General features: G+C 37.5%; 1 protein-coding gene across 4 annotated transcripts in view; it reads right to left on the bottom strand.

Moving 5' to 3' along the window:
- Window positions 1–19,892, bottom strand: part of Dpp10 (dipeptidyl peptidase like 10) — a 1,332,172-nt gene that overhangs the window by 77,277 nt on the left and 1,235,003 nt on the right. For all 4 annotated transcript variants that reach the window (XM_004836090.4, XM_004836089.3, XM_087197849.1 and 1 more), the window contains 3 exons: window positions 16,809–16,963; window positions 5,570–5,667; window positions 1,450–1,573 (listed from right to left, as the gene is read on the bottom strand). In XM_004836090.4, coding sequence (XP_004836147.1) covers window positions 1,450–1,573; window positions 5,570–5,667; window positions 16,809–16,963 — 377 coding nt within the window. The remainder of the gene's footprint in view (window positions 1–1,449; window positions 1,574–5,569; window positions 5,668–16,808; window positions 16,964–19,892) is intronic.

Genomic DNA, 19,892 nt, shown 5'->3' with positions numbered 1-19,892 from the left:
AACTGATCAAGAAAGGAATGTATTTGATAAAACACTTGATCTCGGCAGAAAGATTTCTAAGCATGAATTGAGGTTCTTTAATTGGGAATTGGGGGGGTACAGCTCAGTGGAGAGGGTCTTGGCTAGCATAGTGGAGACCCTGGGTAAATCCACAGCTCCTCTAAAATAAAAAAACAAACAAAGAAAACAAACCACTTTGCTATAACATTCTTCAAATGGTCTTTTTCTTTACATATCCATTCTAGTGATTTGCATCTTTTAATTTTTTTTCCCCTTTTCTTAGGATCAGGGATTCAGGACTGCATACATACTAAGGAAGCACTCCACCACTGAGCAACATCCCCAACCTTCACATTTCTTAATATTTTCTTAATGTTTGATTTGTAACAACTTGAATATAAAATGTCTAGATATTTTTCCTTGGTCTTGATCCTGTTTTGGATTTGTGAACTCTCTGAATACACAAACTGTTCATCTAATTTGGGAAAATATTATTTCTTCATTTCTTCTGGTCTTTTGTGTACATAATTTTACATATATTTCAATTCATATTGTTATCCATGTAATTGAGGCTTTATTCCTTTTTTTTTCAGATCTTCACCAGAAGAGTCTTAAGCTTTATTTCTGATTCTCATTGCTTAAGACAAGTGACAGCATTGTGCTGTGGTTCGTTCCTTCTCCTTGCCCTGAATTGCTAGTAAGGGTTGGGGCTGTAGGTCAATGGTAGTGCACCTGGCTACCATTTCCTGTTCCTCTTATTGTCTGATATCTGAAAACATTTATTTTGTACATTTTATTTTTAGTTTTATAGTTGTTCAACACAGAAAAGCTATTCTGGTAATATTTTTCCATTTTTTCCAGAGCAGAAGTTTGGAAACTCAGTTGATTAATAATCTTGGAATCCTTCACACAATTACCAAGAACATAATTTGATAATTTAAAGTGATTGCCCATTTCCTCTACTAGGAACCGTAAAAATGATATATATTAAACTTACTACAGAGTTTATAAGAACAAAATTTAGAAAATGAAATATAATCTACTTTCAAAATAGCAGTTTAGGAACTGTTTTTGGTTAATTTTACTTAGCTGAAGGACATAAACACTTATAAGAGTAATCTGAAATACAGGGAAAAAGTGTATTTAAAGGATCAGGAAAGGTACTTCCTATAATCACACGTTAATCAAGAGAAATCTCATATTTCAAGATAAATTCTACAATGGCTTAAATCACCATGGTGTTGCATAAGAATTCCTTTATTTGCTCCTGCTCCATTTCCAAGTTTGGAAGCTTTGTGTATTAAAGTATGAACTTCTAACACAATGAATCTTTTCATTCCACCTTTGGAAGTTAAATATTAAATGCTTTATACAAAAGATTTCTTGGTTTCCCCTTATAAGAATAAACTACTTCATTTTAAGCATAGAAGAAAAGTAAATTATACTCACTCTGCTACAGGCACCTGTAGTGGTCTCACAGACAGTGAGGATGGAGATGTTCTGGGGCCGGTTTAACCACCTCACCACTGTCTTGGTGTTGCTTACCCACTTAACCATTGTGATGTAATATTCTCTAGTTTGGAAAAAAGATTCAAATTTATGTTTAGGGCCAGAAAATCTGCAAAGTACCAATAATAGCCTTGCTATTTTGTATACAAGAATGACTGAAACATTACAAGTACTCTACATCATATGAATTCCTATTTGTGTGTATGTAGACTGTTGCAAGTGACCAAAATGGACACATAGGTAGAGTGGAAAGATATATATCTAATAAAACCATTCCCTGTGTTCCCTTGTTCCTTGCCACAGACCTAATAGCCCTCTTACTTGGAAATGTCACACTCTTTGGACTACATGTTGTGGATATGGCTACTCTATCTCATAAATACATTAGATCTGGTGTTCCACAGCCAGTGTCCAGCATAAGTGTTCCTTTCTTATAATTTGCTTTACTGCTTGTTCCTATTGTCAGTGACTCTTTTTTAATGAGTAGTCTTCAAGGTCTGGTCTTCTTGTGCCACCGAAACAGAGACAAGCAAGGTAAAAGGACAATTCTCAAGTCTACAGGCTTACTGTCTGCTGGATGTTCTTGCACAGGGAGGCTAACTGTTCACAAGGCTACTTGAAATTGAGGCCCCAGCCTCGCTTACAGAGACCTGGAGATACATTAGTGGTCACACCTGTGTTTTCATTGGCTCTCTGTCTGACTGCTGCTCTGTGTATGCAACACAATCTTTGTACACATATAGATACTCTGACGTCATTCTCTTTAAGATAGCCCAGGAACATAGCCCATAAGTATACTACAATGGTGTTCATGACTAACCCATAGCTAATGTCCTCCAAGGACCCCTGTTAATAGCTATGCATTATTTTAAGAAGGATCATTTAGGTTCATTCCATGAGAACTGATGAATCTATTACTTGGATTTCCATGAAGGCACATATATTCCTTGGAAGAATAAAGTATCTGGGCTAGCTCCACTTTAAGGAAATAGGAAGAGAAAATGACATTATAAAGCTCAAAATATCAGGAGCAATATAACAGTGTCACATTGATGATATAGGTGGAGAATAATGGGTCACAAAAGGTGAGTGACTTGAGAATATGTAAAATAAGTAAAATAATGCTAATAACACAGTAAGACTAAAATAAGGACAAATCTTTACTTTTACTGTAGACTACAGAGGTCAGAACACAGAGGAGAATAAATCATTTCCCCCAAGAGAATGTGACATTACTACAGCCTGCATCAAAATTTTGCATGATTCATTGTCCTAATAACATCTTTTTGCTAGAAATTAACTGTATATTTTAAACTCATACCTGAATTTTCTAATAAATTACTCTCTCTGAGTACTCTCAAACCTTAAGTTCATAGTGCAACAATTTGCAAAATTTTTCTTCCTCTGAAGATGAGATGACTGACTCATCAACTCCCACAATTTCTGAGTCAGAGGATATTCACAAAGGCCATTATCTCAAGGGTCATCATACTATATTCTTTTCAGAATCAACACAGACCATGATTCAAAGAAAGATGAACTGAATTACAACTGAACAAAGGCTTCATTCATAGTCTAATTTTGTTTGATGAACTGTCTTTAGCTGAATCATGCATATATTAATAAACATTAATACATAAAATGAAGGGGGCACACTAACGTAGAAAGTAGGAAAACAAATTATGACTTTCTCCAGCTTATGGTACCCTTGTAATTTCTCTCCCAAAACCATATCAATGAATTAACATCTATTTCCTTTACAGCCTTTGATTAGAACTTAAGTATCTGATTGAAGGGGATGTCCACCAAATGATGCTAGCTGTAGCTCTTTTCCTGCTATAATTATATACACTAGTTATTATAATTCAACCAAATCTCAAAATAAACAAACATATTAAACAATATACTAAAATCATCAATTAAAAAGAAATTTTCTTCTTTGGGTTAGTTTATAAGACAGCTCAAGTCATAAAAGAATATCTTTCTATATTTATATTATTCTTTCTTCCTATAAAGGCATAACCATATATACTCAATTGTTTTCTGTCACTATAGTAATTTTATTAGAGAGAAGATTATGAGATAATCATACTTAAGTTTCAGATGTGGTTGGGAAAAATGGATTAAAATGATTGTTTATAACTGCACAGAGTAATGGAATATAGTTCACTTAGTTATATACAAATAATTTGAAGATTATAAAAATATAGTAGCTGTTTAGGTAATATAAAACACATGTCAGTTGTTATTAAATTCATTCATTATTTAGTTATTCTATTACATAATGTTAAGGCAGTGTCTCAATTGGTACAGGTAGCTATGTTATGAACACATACAAATTTAGAAAAAACCCAGAAGGGGTATTCAATGGATTTGATAGGAGGTTGAGAAATATTACTAGTAAATTAATATATATATGCTTATATTTATACAAATAGATAACAAAATCAAAGTCAGTAATCAGTTCCTATTAGAAAGAAACATTCATATAAAAGTGATCCACATTTCAAAGATTTAAAAACAAAGGCTGAAACCTAGAAATTATTAAATCAAGACTAGGGGATTCTGACACTGAGAGAGGTACTGTGACTTGCCCAAGGTGACACAGTGAAATGCTGGTGTACATGTGACTCAAACTAGACAACTTAACTAGGCAGAATGTGTGGAAGTTCATAAAATCCAGGAGCACATGTGGAGCACAGGACCCCAAATGACTCCATGGCTCTTGAGCGGTGTACAGGAACCAATCACAAAGTAGTGTTTTCATTCCTTCATTTCAATCTCTCATGGTTTACAAGACTGTCAGAAAAGTGATATTTTCAGTTCTTCATTTACTGCTGGCTGGAAGCTAAGCAAATTTTTCTATAGGGCAGTTTAAAGCTGGCTCCAGGCCAATTGAATTTCTGATAGGACAACAGTCCAAATGCCTTATTTACATGAGAAAGAAGCCAATCTAGGAATTTTGCATACAAAAGATCCCTTTCTCTTATCACTGGGGCCTCTGTGAGGCTGTTCTCCAGCCTGCTCTCACCCTGTAAAGTGTACCCCTTTTGCACCTTCATTAAATGTACACTCTCATTGTTTTCTCTGTGGGTTTCATCCAATTCTTTGTTGAGGGCACCATGAACCTGGAGATAATTTCCATGGAAACTACCATCTGGTAACACCAGGGAGGGGGCTTCTAGTGTAAAAACTCCATAGAGTTTTCTTACCATTTCAAGTAAGAAAATTATGCATGGTCATCTGACTGCACTAGATCTGTAAAAATCCTCAACTGGGATGGAGTTTTTCCTAAAAATGTCAACATTTGAGTGAATTTCTAGTAGAAATTGATACAGACATCATTAAAATGAGCTTTGAGGTTGCCATACTTCTATGTTGTAGTTTCTATGAAACCATTTTCCTAAATCGGCTGCCTGTCCTATATCCAGGACATAGGTAAATTCCAAGAAGGCTGAAACATTTGAAAAAAAAAACTCAATGTTTGAGAACATTTGGGATTTCAAAATACATATGATTATTTGTTTATTTACACTACTAAAGATTTTGCTAATACTTAATTTATGCTTCTGACACATGAAATCTATTTCTTTTTCTCTGCTCAGACTTCTTAAATATAAAGACTTCTGATGTAGGGTAATTTGAAGCAAAATCTCATTAAATTTGTTTGCCAGGAGAAGAATGCTAGAGAATCCTTGGCAAACTCTGAGTAGAAAGTTGGAAAAATCACAAATTTCAGGGAAATTATAGTCTAGAAGAAAATCCAATGGAAAATTTTCATTTGTCCTCCTCAGTCACACATCTCCAGCAAATGACCCAATTCTCAGTATTAGTTTTTTTAGTCATTTTGTAGTGCTGCTGCTAATCACCTCGAAACTAAATGTCTCTTAGGAACAGCCAGACACCTCGAATAACTTCATTCCTCACTAATGGAGGCAACCACGGTTTTATTTTCAAGTAGAATTGTTGAGCTGATCACATCTCTCACTAAATTGTAACAAAATGATAATTGGATTGAATATATCTATTTCCATGTAAGAGTGAAATGGAAATTGCGTACCTTGATTTAAAGCTGTCGGGTGGCATGAGTTCCAAAGTATGAGTTGGTCCATATAGGTTTACAACATATAATTTTATTGTTGGGTTCACTTGACCTGCCTTTGAGAAAATGAAAGTTATAAAGCAAGTACATTAAGCATTAGACTACATTGAGAAAAAAAGAGAATGCATTTTGACTTGTTTCCTTTTTTGTTTTACAGGGGGAAAAGTTTAATTTCTCTGAAGTCGAAATGATTTTAAATTCAACAACTTGATTGCTTTCAATTGTTTCTGAAGATTGCTGCTTCTCAAGCAGTTTAGTGAGACAATTAAAGGTGATAGAAAATCATATGTCTTTATTCATTAGGCAGTGCTACTATGTTCTAAGAATGGTGCTAGAAGGGCTGGCTATGCAACACAACTGGTAGATCAAACAACTACTCCTAGCATACGAACAGGGGAGGAAATCTTGACTACTTACAAAAGAAAGGAAGGAAGGGAAGGAGGAAAGAAGAGCAGAATAGAGGGAGAAAAGGACATCCTATCCACTTGCAGGAGTAGAAATTCCACTCATATGTAAAATGTGTCAGATGTTTAAAATTCCACAAAACCTACTATATTACATATCCCAAATCTACCTGGCTGTTGTTTTCAATTTTACTGATTCCTAAAATGGGGTGACTTGTTTGTTTAATTTATTTCAGACTAGTGAGTAAACTGCCCTTCCTGATACCTGGTATGAAGTGTGGAGAGACAGAACAATGAATCAAATTTTAATAAATAAAAAATAACTAGCAAATATAGCATTTGGTATGTTTCTAGCACATAGTATGTGTGAAAATTTCATGAATTTTTTTCACTAAATATCCCTTCCATGAGTATAAGATAAAACCACTTTCAAGATGAAAATGAAGAAGCTCAACAAACTGTGCAGGGTGAAATTCTAATAATCCAGGAAGCCAGAATTTTAATCCAGAAGGCTTTTTACTGTGTTTTCAGTTCATTCACTTGAAGACAATGGACTCTAAGATTTTTCTAAATACACTCTAAGCAATAAAAGGGTGGGAATGAGAAATTTCTTTAACATGTCTCAAACAGTTTGAATGAAAGAATGAATGAATGAGTGAAAGAAGGAATTTTCACCAGAATAAATGAGGTATCAAATAAATTGGTTACTTGTGGTTCAAGGTATTTCTAAACAAAACATTGCTACTCTTGTGATAAGGCTGAGGCAGTAAGCAAAAACTACATGTAATATACAGAGGAGAAGGAAATTAAAAGCCAGTTAAATTTAAAATCTAAATAGGGCCGGGGATTTAGCTCAGTGGTTCCACCACCTGCCTCATATGTGCAAGGTCCACAGTTTGATCCCCATACCAAAAAAAAAAGAAAAAAAACTAAATAGAATGATTCAATTGATTGAAAGATGTCACACAGATTCACGTTTAAAGAATTTTCAATGACAAAGTCAGGTCAGGACCAGAAGTAACACAATATGCTCCATCCACAGTTAGTAAGCTCTCTTTAAGAACTGTTTTGTAAAAAAAAAAAAAAAAAAAATTAAAAATCAGAAGATTCAAAAGAGACTAGTATGTTTGTGAGAATGTGTCACACACCTATGTCTGAATTTTGAGCCAAAGAAAGGGGTCAGGAAATGTTTTCACTACAGGAATGTGATTAATATTAAGAGCTATGACAGGAATGATTCATACAGTAAAAGGCTTCCTGGAAGAAAAGTTACAAGCTTGCCTCATACTGAACACTGTATTATCCAATTTTGCTTGTCACTGGCCTAAACTCTCCAAGGCCTGGGCACATTTGTCTTGGGAAATTTGGCATCCAATCCTTCTTCTTACTCTTCCAAGTTGCCTTTCACTTCATTCTTGCTTTAATTTAGTTGTCATGTTCCTTCTTTAAAATACTAGCTTTACCCATTTAATGTTTAGCCTGACCATGCCTCTAGTTAGATCAAAGGTTAACCCTTAGAGCTGACCATAGTATTTTACGTTAGCATTCAAAGTGTTCTTGGACCACGGGCAGCAATCAATATCACTGGGAACCTTAGAAACACAAATTTATTAGCCCTACCTACCTGCATTCAGATGGAAAGTCAGGGTGTGGGTCTGGATGTGGGCCTACACATTTGTGTTTTAACAAGATTTCCAGATAATTTGTATGCAGATGGATGGATATCCATCTCTCTATTCTAGTACTGTACACACAATGTCAGAAGTTAGCCTCCATCAGACTCATCCAGTCACAAGGGCTCCTTAAACCACAGATCACTGAAGCCCACCTTCAGCATGAGGCTGAAACCCTCAATGCTGGTGGAGCGACCACATTTTTAGATCTAGTTGAGCTTAGACTGTAAGTCAGAGACATCTGAGTCCAAATACTAACACTGCTATTTGGTTGCTCTATCCCATTGGCAAGACCCTTAACTATTTGTTATTTGCTTATCAAAAATGAGGCAAACACATCTCTGAGACTGCCACAGTCCCATGTTTTGAGTCAAAGAAGGTTTCCTTTCTGGAAAAAAAATGTATCATAGTTATATTACATTAACTAATGAAAATATTATTACATAGTGTCTAAAAGAGTGTATGATTTTGAAAAGGATAATGATTGTTATGACTTTGATTCATCTTAGTGAAAATATATGCTTATATATTTATTATTTGGTACTGTAAACTAATTAAAATAACAAGGAAATTAAATATTATTTTTGGTGAACTCATTAATGATGCAGTTTACAATACCCATATTTTGCCAAAGACATTAATTTTTGTATCTTGAAGGCAGTTTTCTTTGGCAGTTGCACTGTAAGTTTATACCTAAGCAGGATCACTAATATCCCAATTACCTTCTGCATGAACACTAATTAATAGTTGTATATCTTAGACAAAAAGTAGATACATCCATGAAAATATCAGACTATCTCCAAATTAAGCTGTTCAGCATTTCATAATCCCAATTACATTTTTTCTTTTCTGCAGAGTTTTGAAATTAAGCACACATAGGAAGTTCATTTTTTTTACTGAAAAGACAAATTGTTTTCTTGTATCATAAGTAAAAAGAAAAAATATTAGGCATTATGTCCCACTCAACAAATGGAATGTATATACAAGTGTGGTTAACAAGTGATTGCCTTATTGTTATTTAAATCAGTTCATAAAAATCTAATCTATGAACAAAAAATTCCATATTCTGTACTATAGACTATAAGAATCAAGTATTACATCTAAATATAGCTTCAAAACAATAAATTAAAATTAGCTTCTGAACATCTCTGAAATGGTTAATTCCATCCAGCCTGGTAACAAGTTTTTCCAAGCATTAAATGGCAACATAAGCAAAATGCATAGTTGAAAAATGAAGATCAGAGCCCTTCTTCTTCATGCATCATAAGGTGATTGATATACTCAAAACCTGCAAATTCATATCCATCAAGCTCCCTCAAGATGTCATTATCATCTGGGGTGAGCTGGACAGGTTCATTAGTAAATTCAGGGTCAAAGTTGTCCAAATCGAATCGTTCAGAGATATTTGGTTTAAAGGGAGGCACCACCTGTTTTTGCTCCATCATGTCCCAGTCCACATTATGAAAGAATGGATGCTCCTGAACATCAGCAAAGCCCTGTGAGGATGACAACCCAGTTGTTCTTTTGGGTCCTTGTTCAGAGAATTCTGTAGGACACTTGCAGCTTGTACAGACAGAAAATGAGGTATGACAATGCCTCTTTCCAAAATTACTTGTAAGACATACTTGATTGAGTTTTCATAAGGGTTATCAGAGCTCTCATCAAGATGGAATGGAGACTCTCTAATCACCATTATATATAACATTACTCCAAGATTCCACCAGTCCACACTGAAACTGTAATCTTCCCCTCTTATAAGTTCTGGAGCCATGAAATTAGGAGTGCCACAGAAAGCACGGGTCATGTCTTCTGGCTGTAAGCCTTCCTTACACAAGCAATAATCGATGAGTTTAATGTGCCCTTCTGAGTCCAGTAATACATTTTCCAATTTTAAAATTCTGTAAAGTATTCCTTGCTGATGAAGGTAGTTGACTGCTAAACTGATTTATACAGAGTAAAACCTGGCATGTTCTTCAGGAAGCATTCTTTGTTGCTGCACATGAAACAGTAGATCTCCCCCACTAACAGTCTAGAACAAGGAACAGCCTGCTTTCTGTCTGGAAGCAGGCATGCAGTCCAACTATAAAAGGACAATTGGATGCCTGTTGTAGAATGTGCTTCACTCTTTGTACCTGATCAATGTTGGCATGCTTGTTTTTCACTGCTTTCATTGCATACATATGATTTGATTCTTTCAGTAGGACTAACAGTACTTTCCCATAACTTCCTCTGCCAGTCACTCAGAGCAAATCAAAGTCCTCCAGACCAAAACAGATGAAGTTTTGCCACTTTCCCCAGTGTTCCCTGCCTCATTCTCTTCATCAACTTGTTCTAAAGCCTCATGAGTTGAAAGGTTATGTGGGATCGCTGTGTGTGCAGGGTCTGAAGCCATGGATGATGGATCGACTGGCATCGTGGGCTCTGAAGGTAAAGAATTCTGCCCACATTCAATTGTGACAACTTTATGGCACTTCTTGTGAACTGAGAGTTTACAGTTGGTGCACTTGTACATCTGGCAGCCAAGTCCCCCTACACGGTCTGTGCAGACAGCATAGTGAGCTCGCCTGTTGAAGCGTTTGGCCTGAAAAGTGTGGCCATTTGCATAATACACCTTTCTCCAGTGGCCTGCAGCTCCAGTGGCCTGCATGGATTTCTCTCCTCCTGGACAAGGGACTTTAGGATGTTCTGGTATACAAGGCAATGAATGAATTAAGAGCTAAGAATCTTTCTTTAGCTCAGAAAGCCTAATGGCCTCTTCTAATTCCAACTGAGGTGACACAGTATACGGGTCTCCTTCCTCCTCTACCCAATGTGTGGTGAAAAGCTGTTTATTGACAAAACACCGCACATCTCGATCTTTATCACACAGGCCCTCAAAGGGGATGGAATTCTCAAGAGACCTTGTCATGATGTCTCTTCCCAAAATCAGGGCCAATCGGGTAGAGGTGTGGGTGGTAGAGGTGCCTGGGAAGAAGGGACCATAGAAGGGTTGACTGCCCAGGGAAACAGGCAGGCAGGGCTCAGAGAATGAAAGTGGCCTGACTGTCTGAAGGGACCACACTGGCCAGAATTCTGCAAGGCTGTCTGTGAAGTTGTTTCCAATAGTGGTGGCCAGGCCTGGGGGGGCTGGTGGCTGCAACTTCGGTCTCCTTCCCTAGACTTTGACTCTCTAGGTTTTCTGTGCCTGGCTTTGGGGAGGCCTTCCCAGAGCTACTGGGTGTTTCTGGGCCTGGTGATACTTGCCTCATGCTCTTCCCAGTTTCTGTTCCATTAGTATTTGGGCTTAGGGAGACTTCACTGGGGTACCTTGATTTTGGTAGGTCACTGGTGGTCACTCCTGGGGAGACCATCCCTGGGGTGTCTGTGACAGTTGTGCGGCGGCTGCAGTGTGGTCCACAGCATCTGGATGGAGTCAGCCATCTTCTTAATCTTCCACAGATACTTTCTCTACCTGGGGTCCTGAGGCTGTGGCCTCTCAAAGTGGAGAAGCAGCTCAGCATGCTTGCTGTTGACCATCTCTGGCCAAGTGAGCTGGGGAGATGGCTGTTACTAGATTGTGACACCCATTAACAAGGGTTCCAAGTTCTGTTTGGAGATGTGGCCAAGGAAGTGAGCTCATGTCTTGGGGTTGCATATCCTGAGTCTCCATGTAATAGAAAAGCCTATAGCCCTGTAGGGATAGAGACCTCTAGGCAGGGACAGATGAGCCCCTCCCCAAAGGAGTTCAGATAACTGGCATAACAGGCTTAATTACCCATGAAAAGCTGACAGTCTGCTGAGGTTGCACCTCCTCTTCACGCTGTACCCTGCAAAGCTTGGTTTGCTAAGATCAAAAGGAAAAAGAACCTTGGCCCTAAGAAGTAAAGGGCCCCTGAAAAGACCCTTCCATGTTGTCCCTAGTAATGAGCTAAGTTAATCCTTAACTAATCAAGTAGGGGCTCTCCCAGCCCAGAGGCAGGATAGGCCCCCAAATACTATAAACCAGCATCTTGAGCCCCCTTCAATGGTGGCTCTGTTTCGGTCACCCCTGCCTGTCTCTCTGTGAGAAGGCAGCTGTAGTCTTGCATGCTTGCTGAAGAAAAGTACAACTTTGCTTCTAAGCTTTTGGTCTCCATCTGATTCTTCCACAATGTTCTGCATCCTTGGGAGAGTCAGGCCTGGGACTATGGGGACTCTTCCCCATTTCTGCCCATGACAGCCATTTTTTTCTTCATACTAAATAAATCAGTGGCCACTTATTTTGTTATTTTTATCTAAGTATCTATGAATATTTTTTTCTATTTCTCATCTATCTGTTAGTTTTTCACTTTTGCATTGCTGGGGCTTGTGCTCTGCATCTCCTCAGTGAACTATATCCTCAGACATTTTATTCCAGATACCCACTAAGGGTCTCACTAACTCACCAAATTGGTCAGGCTGGACTCCACCATGTGACCTTCTTACCTCAGCTGTCCTGACTGCTGGGACTGCAGTCACACACCATCCTGCCTGATTCAGTGTGCAACTACAGTGGTCTGGTGTGCCTTTATTGCAGAGATTTTCTTCACTTTTTTTTTCATATTTTCCCTTTTCATCAAGGAGCCTGAGAGAGGCCGTCTTTCTGTTACTCACTTCTGCTCTATCTGTTGGAGCTCAGAACAATGTCCTTTATGACCCCTTGCACCTCTGTACTATTGATCCAAATACTGTCTCAGCATAGCCACCAGGGTGGGGGGAGAGTAGAGTAGTGCTTCTGGCACACATGGAGCTCTCTTCCTCAGCACTGGGGGGGGGGTGCTCTGCTCCTCCAGTTTTTTGCTGTTTTGCACTGTGAAGTACATCTGAGGATTTTATGTGGCTATGGTGTCCCTGGGCCTACCCTAGAAAGTTGTATAAAAAATTTCTTCTACGTGAGGGTCAACCTGATACCAGCAATGTTGAGCTATTAAAATCTTGATTTCAGAATCTGCAAAGAGGTGAACCTGAAGAAGATAGCTTGTACAGGACAGTCCCCTTCAGAGCACCACTTGTTCATCCTTCATGACCATGTGGCCAGCTGGGAGCAGCAGCATTTATCAGGAAGAAAGTATCACATCACCTGTTGCCAACAAATTGTTAACTGCTTCCAGATGTGGTGGAGGATGCTCGTAATCTCAGCACTGGCAGACTGAGGATATGCATTTGAAGTCAGCCTCGGCTACATACTGTGTTCAAGGCCAGCCCAAACTACACAGCAAGATCCTCTGCATGGGGCTTGTGTTGCTTCTGCACCTCCATCACAGGGGCTCTCTGATGTCCAAGAGGAGGCAGCACAGCTCCTTGTCCTCCCCTCACTCCCAGATCCTGATGTCTTCACAGAAATCAACATCCTGGTTCAATTTTCGAACATAATGAACCATCTCAGAATATAAAGACTTCAATAGCTTCAATATTAGGGACTATGAGTCTGGTTGCATCATGGCTTCTTCAGCTGACCCTGCCTACATCATTCTTGGAGCAACATTCCATTAATGGACATTCTCAGTATTATCCCTTGAAAGAACATCTACAAGACACTGATGGATACCATCACTGCTGTGCATGATGAGAGGCACAAATCCTTCTTGCTGAGATCAGAAATATGGCAAAGATTTCTCTTCTCACAAGTTTTCTTCAATATCACAGCAGAAGTTGTAGCTGTGCCTCAGAGCTGAGCCCAGCTGGAAGCTGAGGCCTGAGCACCTGTGTGTGGTGGCAGGAGCGCCATGGACTCCCGCTGCAGCCAGTGTGTTCGTTGGGAGGCCGGTACCTTCCGGTGCGTGGCTGGCATTCGTTGCCCCCTCTCAGCCATGACTCCAGTCCAGTTCATAGAGATTTCAGTCCATAATTGGCCAACTCCAAGGAAGGGATGACAAACCTCACAGAGGAGAAACAACATGGCATGCACAAAGCAGCAAAGGTAACAAGAGAACATAGGAAGTTCATTTTTACCTCATTATATCTGAATCATTTTAAGAGTTTGAAAATTAGAGTTTATCTATTTGCTTTTAGCAGTCACATTTGCCACAATGACTGCAAATCCCCAGAATTCCTCCTTTGTGATTCTGAAACACAAGCCTCAATAATAATTAACCTTATTTAACTGGCATCTAAATTGTCATTAAAAGAGATAATGTTTTAATTAAGAAGATTAACCTGAGGTTACTGAGATAGAACTATGCATTTCTTTTGTGCTGAATTGCTAATGATAGAGTATTTTATGAGTTTTGAATCATGCTGAATTAAGTAAAGTACAAATATATTTGTTTAGTGTTAAGTATTTCATTAGTAAATCTGACCATATTAGGTATTTCCTACACTAATTTTAATCAAGTTTAATTTAAAGTACAATTTAGTATGAACTCTATGTGTTATCTCAATTTCTAAAGTACCACTTTTTGAAAGTTTATTGTAGATAAGCAAATTCAAACAATACATTTGTTATGGGAAAGACTGACAATTAAAAACTAGAGCAGAAAGTGATAAACCTAAAATGAAAGTAACATACATGAAGTGATACTGAAATTTATTTTGTGAGAACAAGAATCAAAATTGAGTGCTACTTCCTTTGCATACCATTATAATTTACATCAGGGCAGGTGTTCTGTGTACTAACTACCTGAGGACTGTGGTGCTTACCATTTTGTTTGTTAGAATATCTGTTTTTTTATTTTTAAAACTCTTCACAAGTAGTCATTGCACAATCAGGACCTTCATCGTGTTATATTTATATATTTCAGGTGTTTAAGGCTAAGAATGCTACACATATATAGCTAAGTAATTAAGAATAAATTCAACAAACAGACACACAAATATTTTTAATTTGACAAGGAAATGTTTTGATTTCAGCACTGTCTTCTGAAATATGAAATGATCTCTGATAGTTTTATTGAGAGAGATGGAATCAATAAATTTGAACTATTTTAGGGTTCTTAAAACAGCTCTGCTTTTATAAAAGCACTTAACCTTTTAGAATGTCTGTTGGCCCATTTGTAAAACGTAAGCAATCGTGATGAAGACAAAATGAGAAAAAAACGTGGAAAGACTATCATAGAGTCTATGCTAAACACTTGTGATTTATACAATTCATAGATAAGCATGATAATATTCCATTAAATATCTAATTAAATAAGTTATTAAATATAAAGTATCCAGGTTTGCATTCAGAATCCTCTGAATTATTGCTGAAATACTTCAATTTCCTCAGATGTTTATCTTTGTTCAATTATTAGTGTCAGTCCAGCTAAAATTTTGATGCCTGAGAGTGTCCCAAGTTCAAAACACTGTAACTGAAAAGGCAGTTGAAGATGTAGCCAACATGTATAGCTTTTCATGTGAATTTCAAAGTCCTTGCTCCTTTTGGGAAAGGGTTCCCCTTCCATAGGGCTGATTTTGTTCAGGGCACTGAACAGTTAGGACTAATTTTCTATTTTTTACTTAAATTGACAGATGAACTTTCATCACCAGTAAGTAAATCAAATGATGTGACACAATATATACAAAAGTCTTTGTAATATTGATCTGGAGATAAAGGAGGTGCTGGTATGCTCTACTAGTTCAAACTATCACCCACATAATAACAGTTGAATTTATAATTGGAGAAGTCATAAGACCTTTTCTTGAAATGTAATAAAAATCTTTTGTGAATATGATGATATTGTGAGGTTAGATTGCCACTTTATTCTGAAGACTATTCTATATATGTGCCTTAGAATCTATGTCCAGAAAAAACCCTAATTGTAGTGCTTCAAAATCACGGAAACCAGTTCCTCTCAATCCTGCATTTAGTAGTACTGTTCAACCTACAGAAGGAAGATGGGAGGTGAGAATTCAGACAGTGCAGAAGCTTGTGGAGGAAATCACTTCTCATTCCTAATGCTCCATCCTCAAACCTTTCTTACTTTCTGTCTTGGATAATTTGAGTGTGATGCATAGTAAAAAGAAGAACCGTGTGACTGGCCTGGCTTTCACCCTGACCATGCCTTCACTGCCGGCCAGAGAGACATTCATGCTGGGAATTTGCTGGGCACTGTGCTCAGCTAATGCAATGCATATATGTGGAGGAAGAAAACCTATTGTGCTTGGGAAAAATCATGTACAACTCTCTAAAAGCACATCTTAAAAACAGCTTCTAGGTGAAGTCAGCATCCTCTTTTACCTAATTAGGAGTTAAAATGTGTAAAGTGAAATTTTAGAAGTTTCCTATAGGATATCTTTTTATGATCAATACAGAAGGCATCTTACCATGGGCCTTTTTTTTTTAATATAAACATATGTGGAAATGGAGTTTTAAAAAGAGACCTTGAGGAAGTAAGGATGGCTTACAATAAAAAAAACTCACTGCGTTCCCAATGTTCTTGCCTTCTGCTCCTAGAGACCTCATTTGATACAACACTTGCAAATAGTTGTGCTGTCTCGGCAAGATTTCCATATTTTCCGCACCTAATAAAACCTTTCATCTATCTCATCTACCAGCATTTCATAAACTGTGTTCCACAGTATGCTCTGTCAAAATAGTGCTGATATTAGTACTAATACTAGTAAAGTTTTTAGGCTTAGGTTATTCTTTATTGGTAATTTTTATGCTTTGTCTATTCTTTATTGAGATTCTTTATGCTTAGTCAATTTTGTAGGAGATTTATAATACACATTAACCTATAATATATTAAGTGCTATAAGAAGTCATCTGAAAGAAACTAGATTTATTTTTTCTTAACTAGAAACCTTCAACTCTTTTGACTACTGCATTTCCCCTCCCTTGTAACACTCACAACTTGTATGATGTCCCTTGGAGACATCTTTGTCCTAGCATCAGTTCTGCCTCTTACCACTTATCACCCTCTTTTTAATTGGCAAAGTGAGAAGGAAAAAAAAAGAAAGAGCTTTATAAGGAAATACATATAACAAAAGAGAACGTTCCCATGCCCTCAAGTCATCTCTACCTCTTTCTACCCAGCCATGTGACTGGGCTACTTAGTGCCAACTCAAAATGATAAATCTGTCTTACAAGTAAAGGAAACGTCTTTTCTCTTCCAAAGGCAACTTGTTCATGAACCAAGCTTGCCATCCATCAAGTCACTCATGCAGAGAGAAGGAATGAACAATCACCTCCACCTTGCTTACCTTAGGATAAGGATACTGCTTTGCTTTGGGATACAATGCTCCAGTAAACCGAGGGATAACCATGTTAGGCACCAAAGAGTCATTTATCATCAGGAAGGCGAGTCTTTCTCCATCTGGTGACCACCAGTGGGCGATGTGAGAATGCAGAATCTCCTCTAGAATAGATGAATGTTATTTGAAACCAACTGTAGAGGTGTGGGCTCAGTGACCCACAAACATCTGTCCTTGATATATCTTCATTGCACACATATATTCTCTAGATAGCGTGCTGGATTTTATCAATTTCCCTGAGAACTCTGTATTTCTGATTTGTCTTTCTCCTTTAAGGAAAAGCAGATGTAGAGGAAAGAACAGGATGAAAGGAAAAATTCAGGATTGATTTTCAGCAGTGATGGCAGAGCATGTGAAAACACTACTGAGTGAAAAGACTGAGAATAGTGATTGAAGAGTGAGATATTACCACACCCATATTACCGTTCATTAATATTTTCAATTATTTTCCACTTTCTTATCAGACAAGTTGAGGACCCTCTAAACTCATTAAACTATTTTAAGCTCTAAGGAAATAGAATGAAAAATATACTGGATATCTTTCATGTAACCCAAGATCCTGTATCTACTTTCTACACCTGCTTTCTAGTCCGGAAAGTTAATGTGTATGAACTACATCAAAAGGACCCCCATGCCCTCTGGCTTCCAGAGGGCACGATCATTATAATGCTTTGGCAGAAGATTAGAAAGGAAGGAGTAAAGTCAGGTTACTTACTCTTCCAGTGCTCTCCAGCAGTGTCACCTCAGGCTGGCTGTGAATTGTGAATGATGTTACTACTCTTGTCAGTGCAACCTTTTCCACATGACTTTCTCCTCTCTCTGTTAATGGATCATAACTATGTTCATGGGGCCAATAAAAATAGGCTGGCTGCTCCTACTTTAGATTATGGCACATTATTTGGTTGTTTCCCCATGACTTTACCTTTCTAAGTGTTCTGTAAACAAATTGTCTTCAAATTATCTTTTTGACTATTTCAATTATTTCCTTTTGGGACCCTGAGAGATATAATAATACTAAGAGTTGACTCAGAAACAGACTTTCAAAATTAGATTTTAAGATTATGTTTTTCATAGAGTGATATATATGCATTACTTTTGCAGGAAGAAATTGGAGGATAGATAATTCATAGAAATTGACAAGTTGGCTCTAATCAGTGGTCAGAGGTGATAACATGAAGTGACAGGCAGTTAGGTGGAAAAGATTTGGGGAGAACAAGTATCTATGGCACTTAGCTGCTACAAGAACAATGGTAATTGTAAAATTATGACATATAGTTGATCTGGTTACTCTGACAACACAAATAAAGTGCATAGGATAAAAGAGAAATTAAAACCATGATGGAAATTAGAAATGCATGTACAGTACCAAAGGTCACCATGGCATCTTTGTAATATTCCTTCTCTTTGGTAACTGGGAAAGACAAAGCTAAGATCCAAGAGAACAGAGCAGTGGTTGAAGACCTGTAGCACACAATAAGGTCTCAACACTATTCATGCTTTTAAAAATAGATAAGAGTAGTAGTAAAGTAAAACTAGAAAACTTACACATATGATAAAAATACTTGAGTTAAGAAAAATATATATACTTCCTGGACCACTCTTATAAAGAAAAATTTTAAAATTATAATTAAAATTTCCACAATTGAGTGCTGCTGTATGTAGCTAATTTTACCTCTAAAGAACTTTTTAATTAGTGTATATTATTAGGACAGAATAGTAACACTTGTTTTCCAAATTTGGTACATGCATATACTAAATCTTGATCATTTCTAATACCAATACCCTTCTCTCCCTTAGATTTTAAACCTCAAAATTCTCACATTTCCTCTTTACAGGAGGAAACTATATCTTTCCTACATAAAGGCAGAGAATTTGCATCAAAGTTCAGTGAAAATATTTAGGAGTCTGAGGAACTCGAGAAGTTTACAGAGACCAGGTACACTGGAACAAAGTAAGATATCTTTTCTAAAGTGAGAAAAAAATTATTGAGACTGTACTTATGAAAAAGTAAAGTGAAAAATGGACACTGAAGTTTGAAGACAACACAAACCATATTTGCATGTGTTATCTGGTTCAATTTCCCAGGTGAGCTGTAAAAGCTGCCAGCTCTGAGTGGAACCTGAGCAATGAAGCACTCCACATGGGAGAGGTGGGACATGGTGCAACCTTCTCTACCTCCTGTACCTTTTCCTCCAGCAGAGGCAATGATAATGTCAGTCTCCATGACAAACCAAGGTGCCATGTGGCGCCTTTGGCACTCCCACAAGATAACAGCCTGTGCATTTCAACTTTTAGAGAAAGACCATTCTGTCTTATGTTACTAGATACTATATTTTTCAAAATCAACTCTCTACTTGGCTCTAAAAGAGACAATTAGCCTGAGTATGGCTTACAAGTGACTGTGCAATCCAATTTGACCAAGAAAAACTTACTATCTGATCCACCTACCATAAAACTGAACATACACAGTATCACCCCACTATAAACTAAAAGTGGCATACATGGGATTGGGTCAAAAAGTATACAAGATTGCCCATAGTACTGCAGCCTCTGTTTCATCTTCCTCATCTCACATCTGTGCTCTGAGGTATATTTTCCAACAGAAGTTGGTAGAGGAGAAATAAATGTCCTGGCTTATAGTTAGGTGTACCTTACATGGGTGAACAATCTGGAATTAAATAGGCTCTGTACTACAACCTGACTTGAGAATGATGTTAGAAGAAAATAATAAACATTAATCCTCTAAATTACCAGAATTTTAAACAAAATATTTCCCATTTTTCAGGGTAGATTTGGCTGAACACGTGGTCCATTCTGATTCATACTTAGTAACTAATAAATGGCCGCTTGATCAGAGGGGAAGAGTAACTAAAATATTAGTGACAGTCAGCCTAGGAAAGACGAGTGGGTAGATTTATCAGAGGAGTAAATATGACAAAATTTTAGTGACCTATGTTATATGACCAGAGCACATCCACAGCAGAAATTTCTGTCCATGATAAGATAGACAAGGGGACTGTCAAGTTCATGGCA

This window comes from Heterocephalus glaber, unplaced genomic scaffold (genome assembly GCF_053883595.1).
Source record: "Heterocephalus glaber isolate CG9 unplaced genomic scaffold, H.glaber_assembly_v1.0 deba00000347, whole genome shotgun sequence".
NCBI classification, from domain to species: domain Eukaryota; kingdom Metazoa; phylum Chordata; class Mammalia; order Rodentia; family Bathyergidae; genus Heterocephalus; species Heterocephalus glaber.
This window is presented reverse-complemented; position numbering and strand designations above follow the sequence as displayed.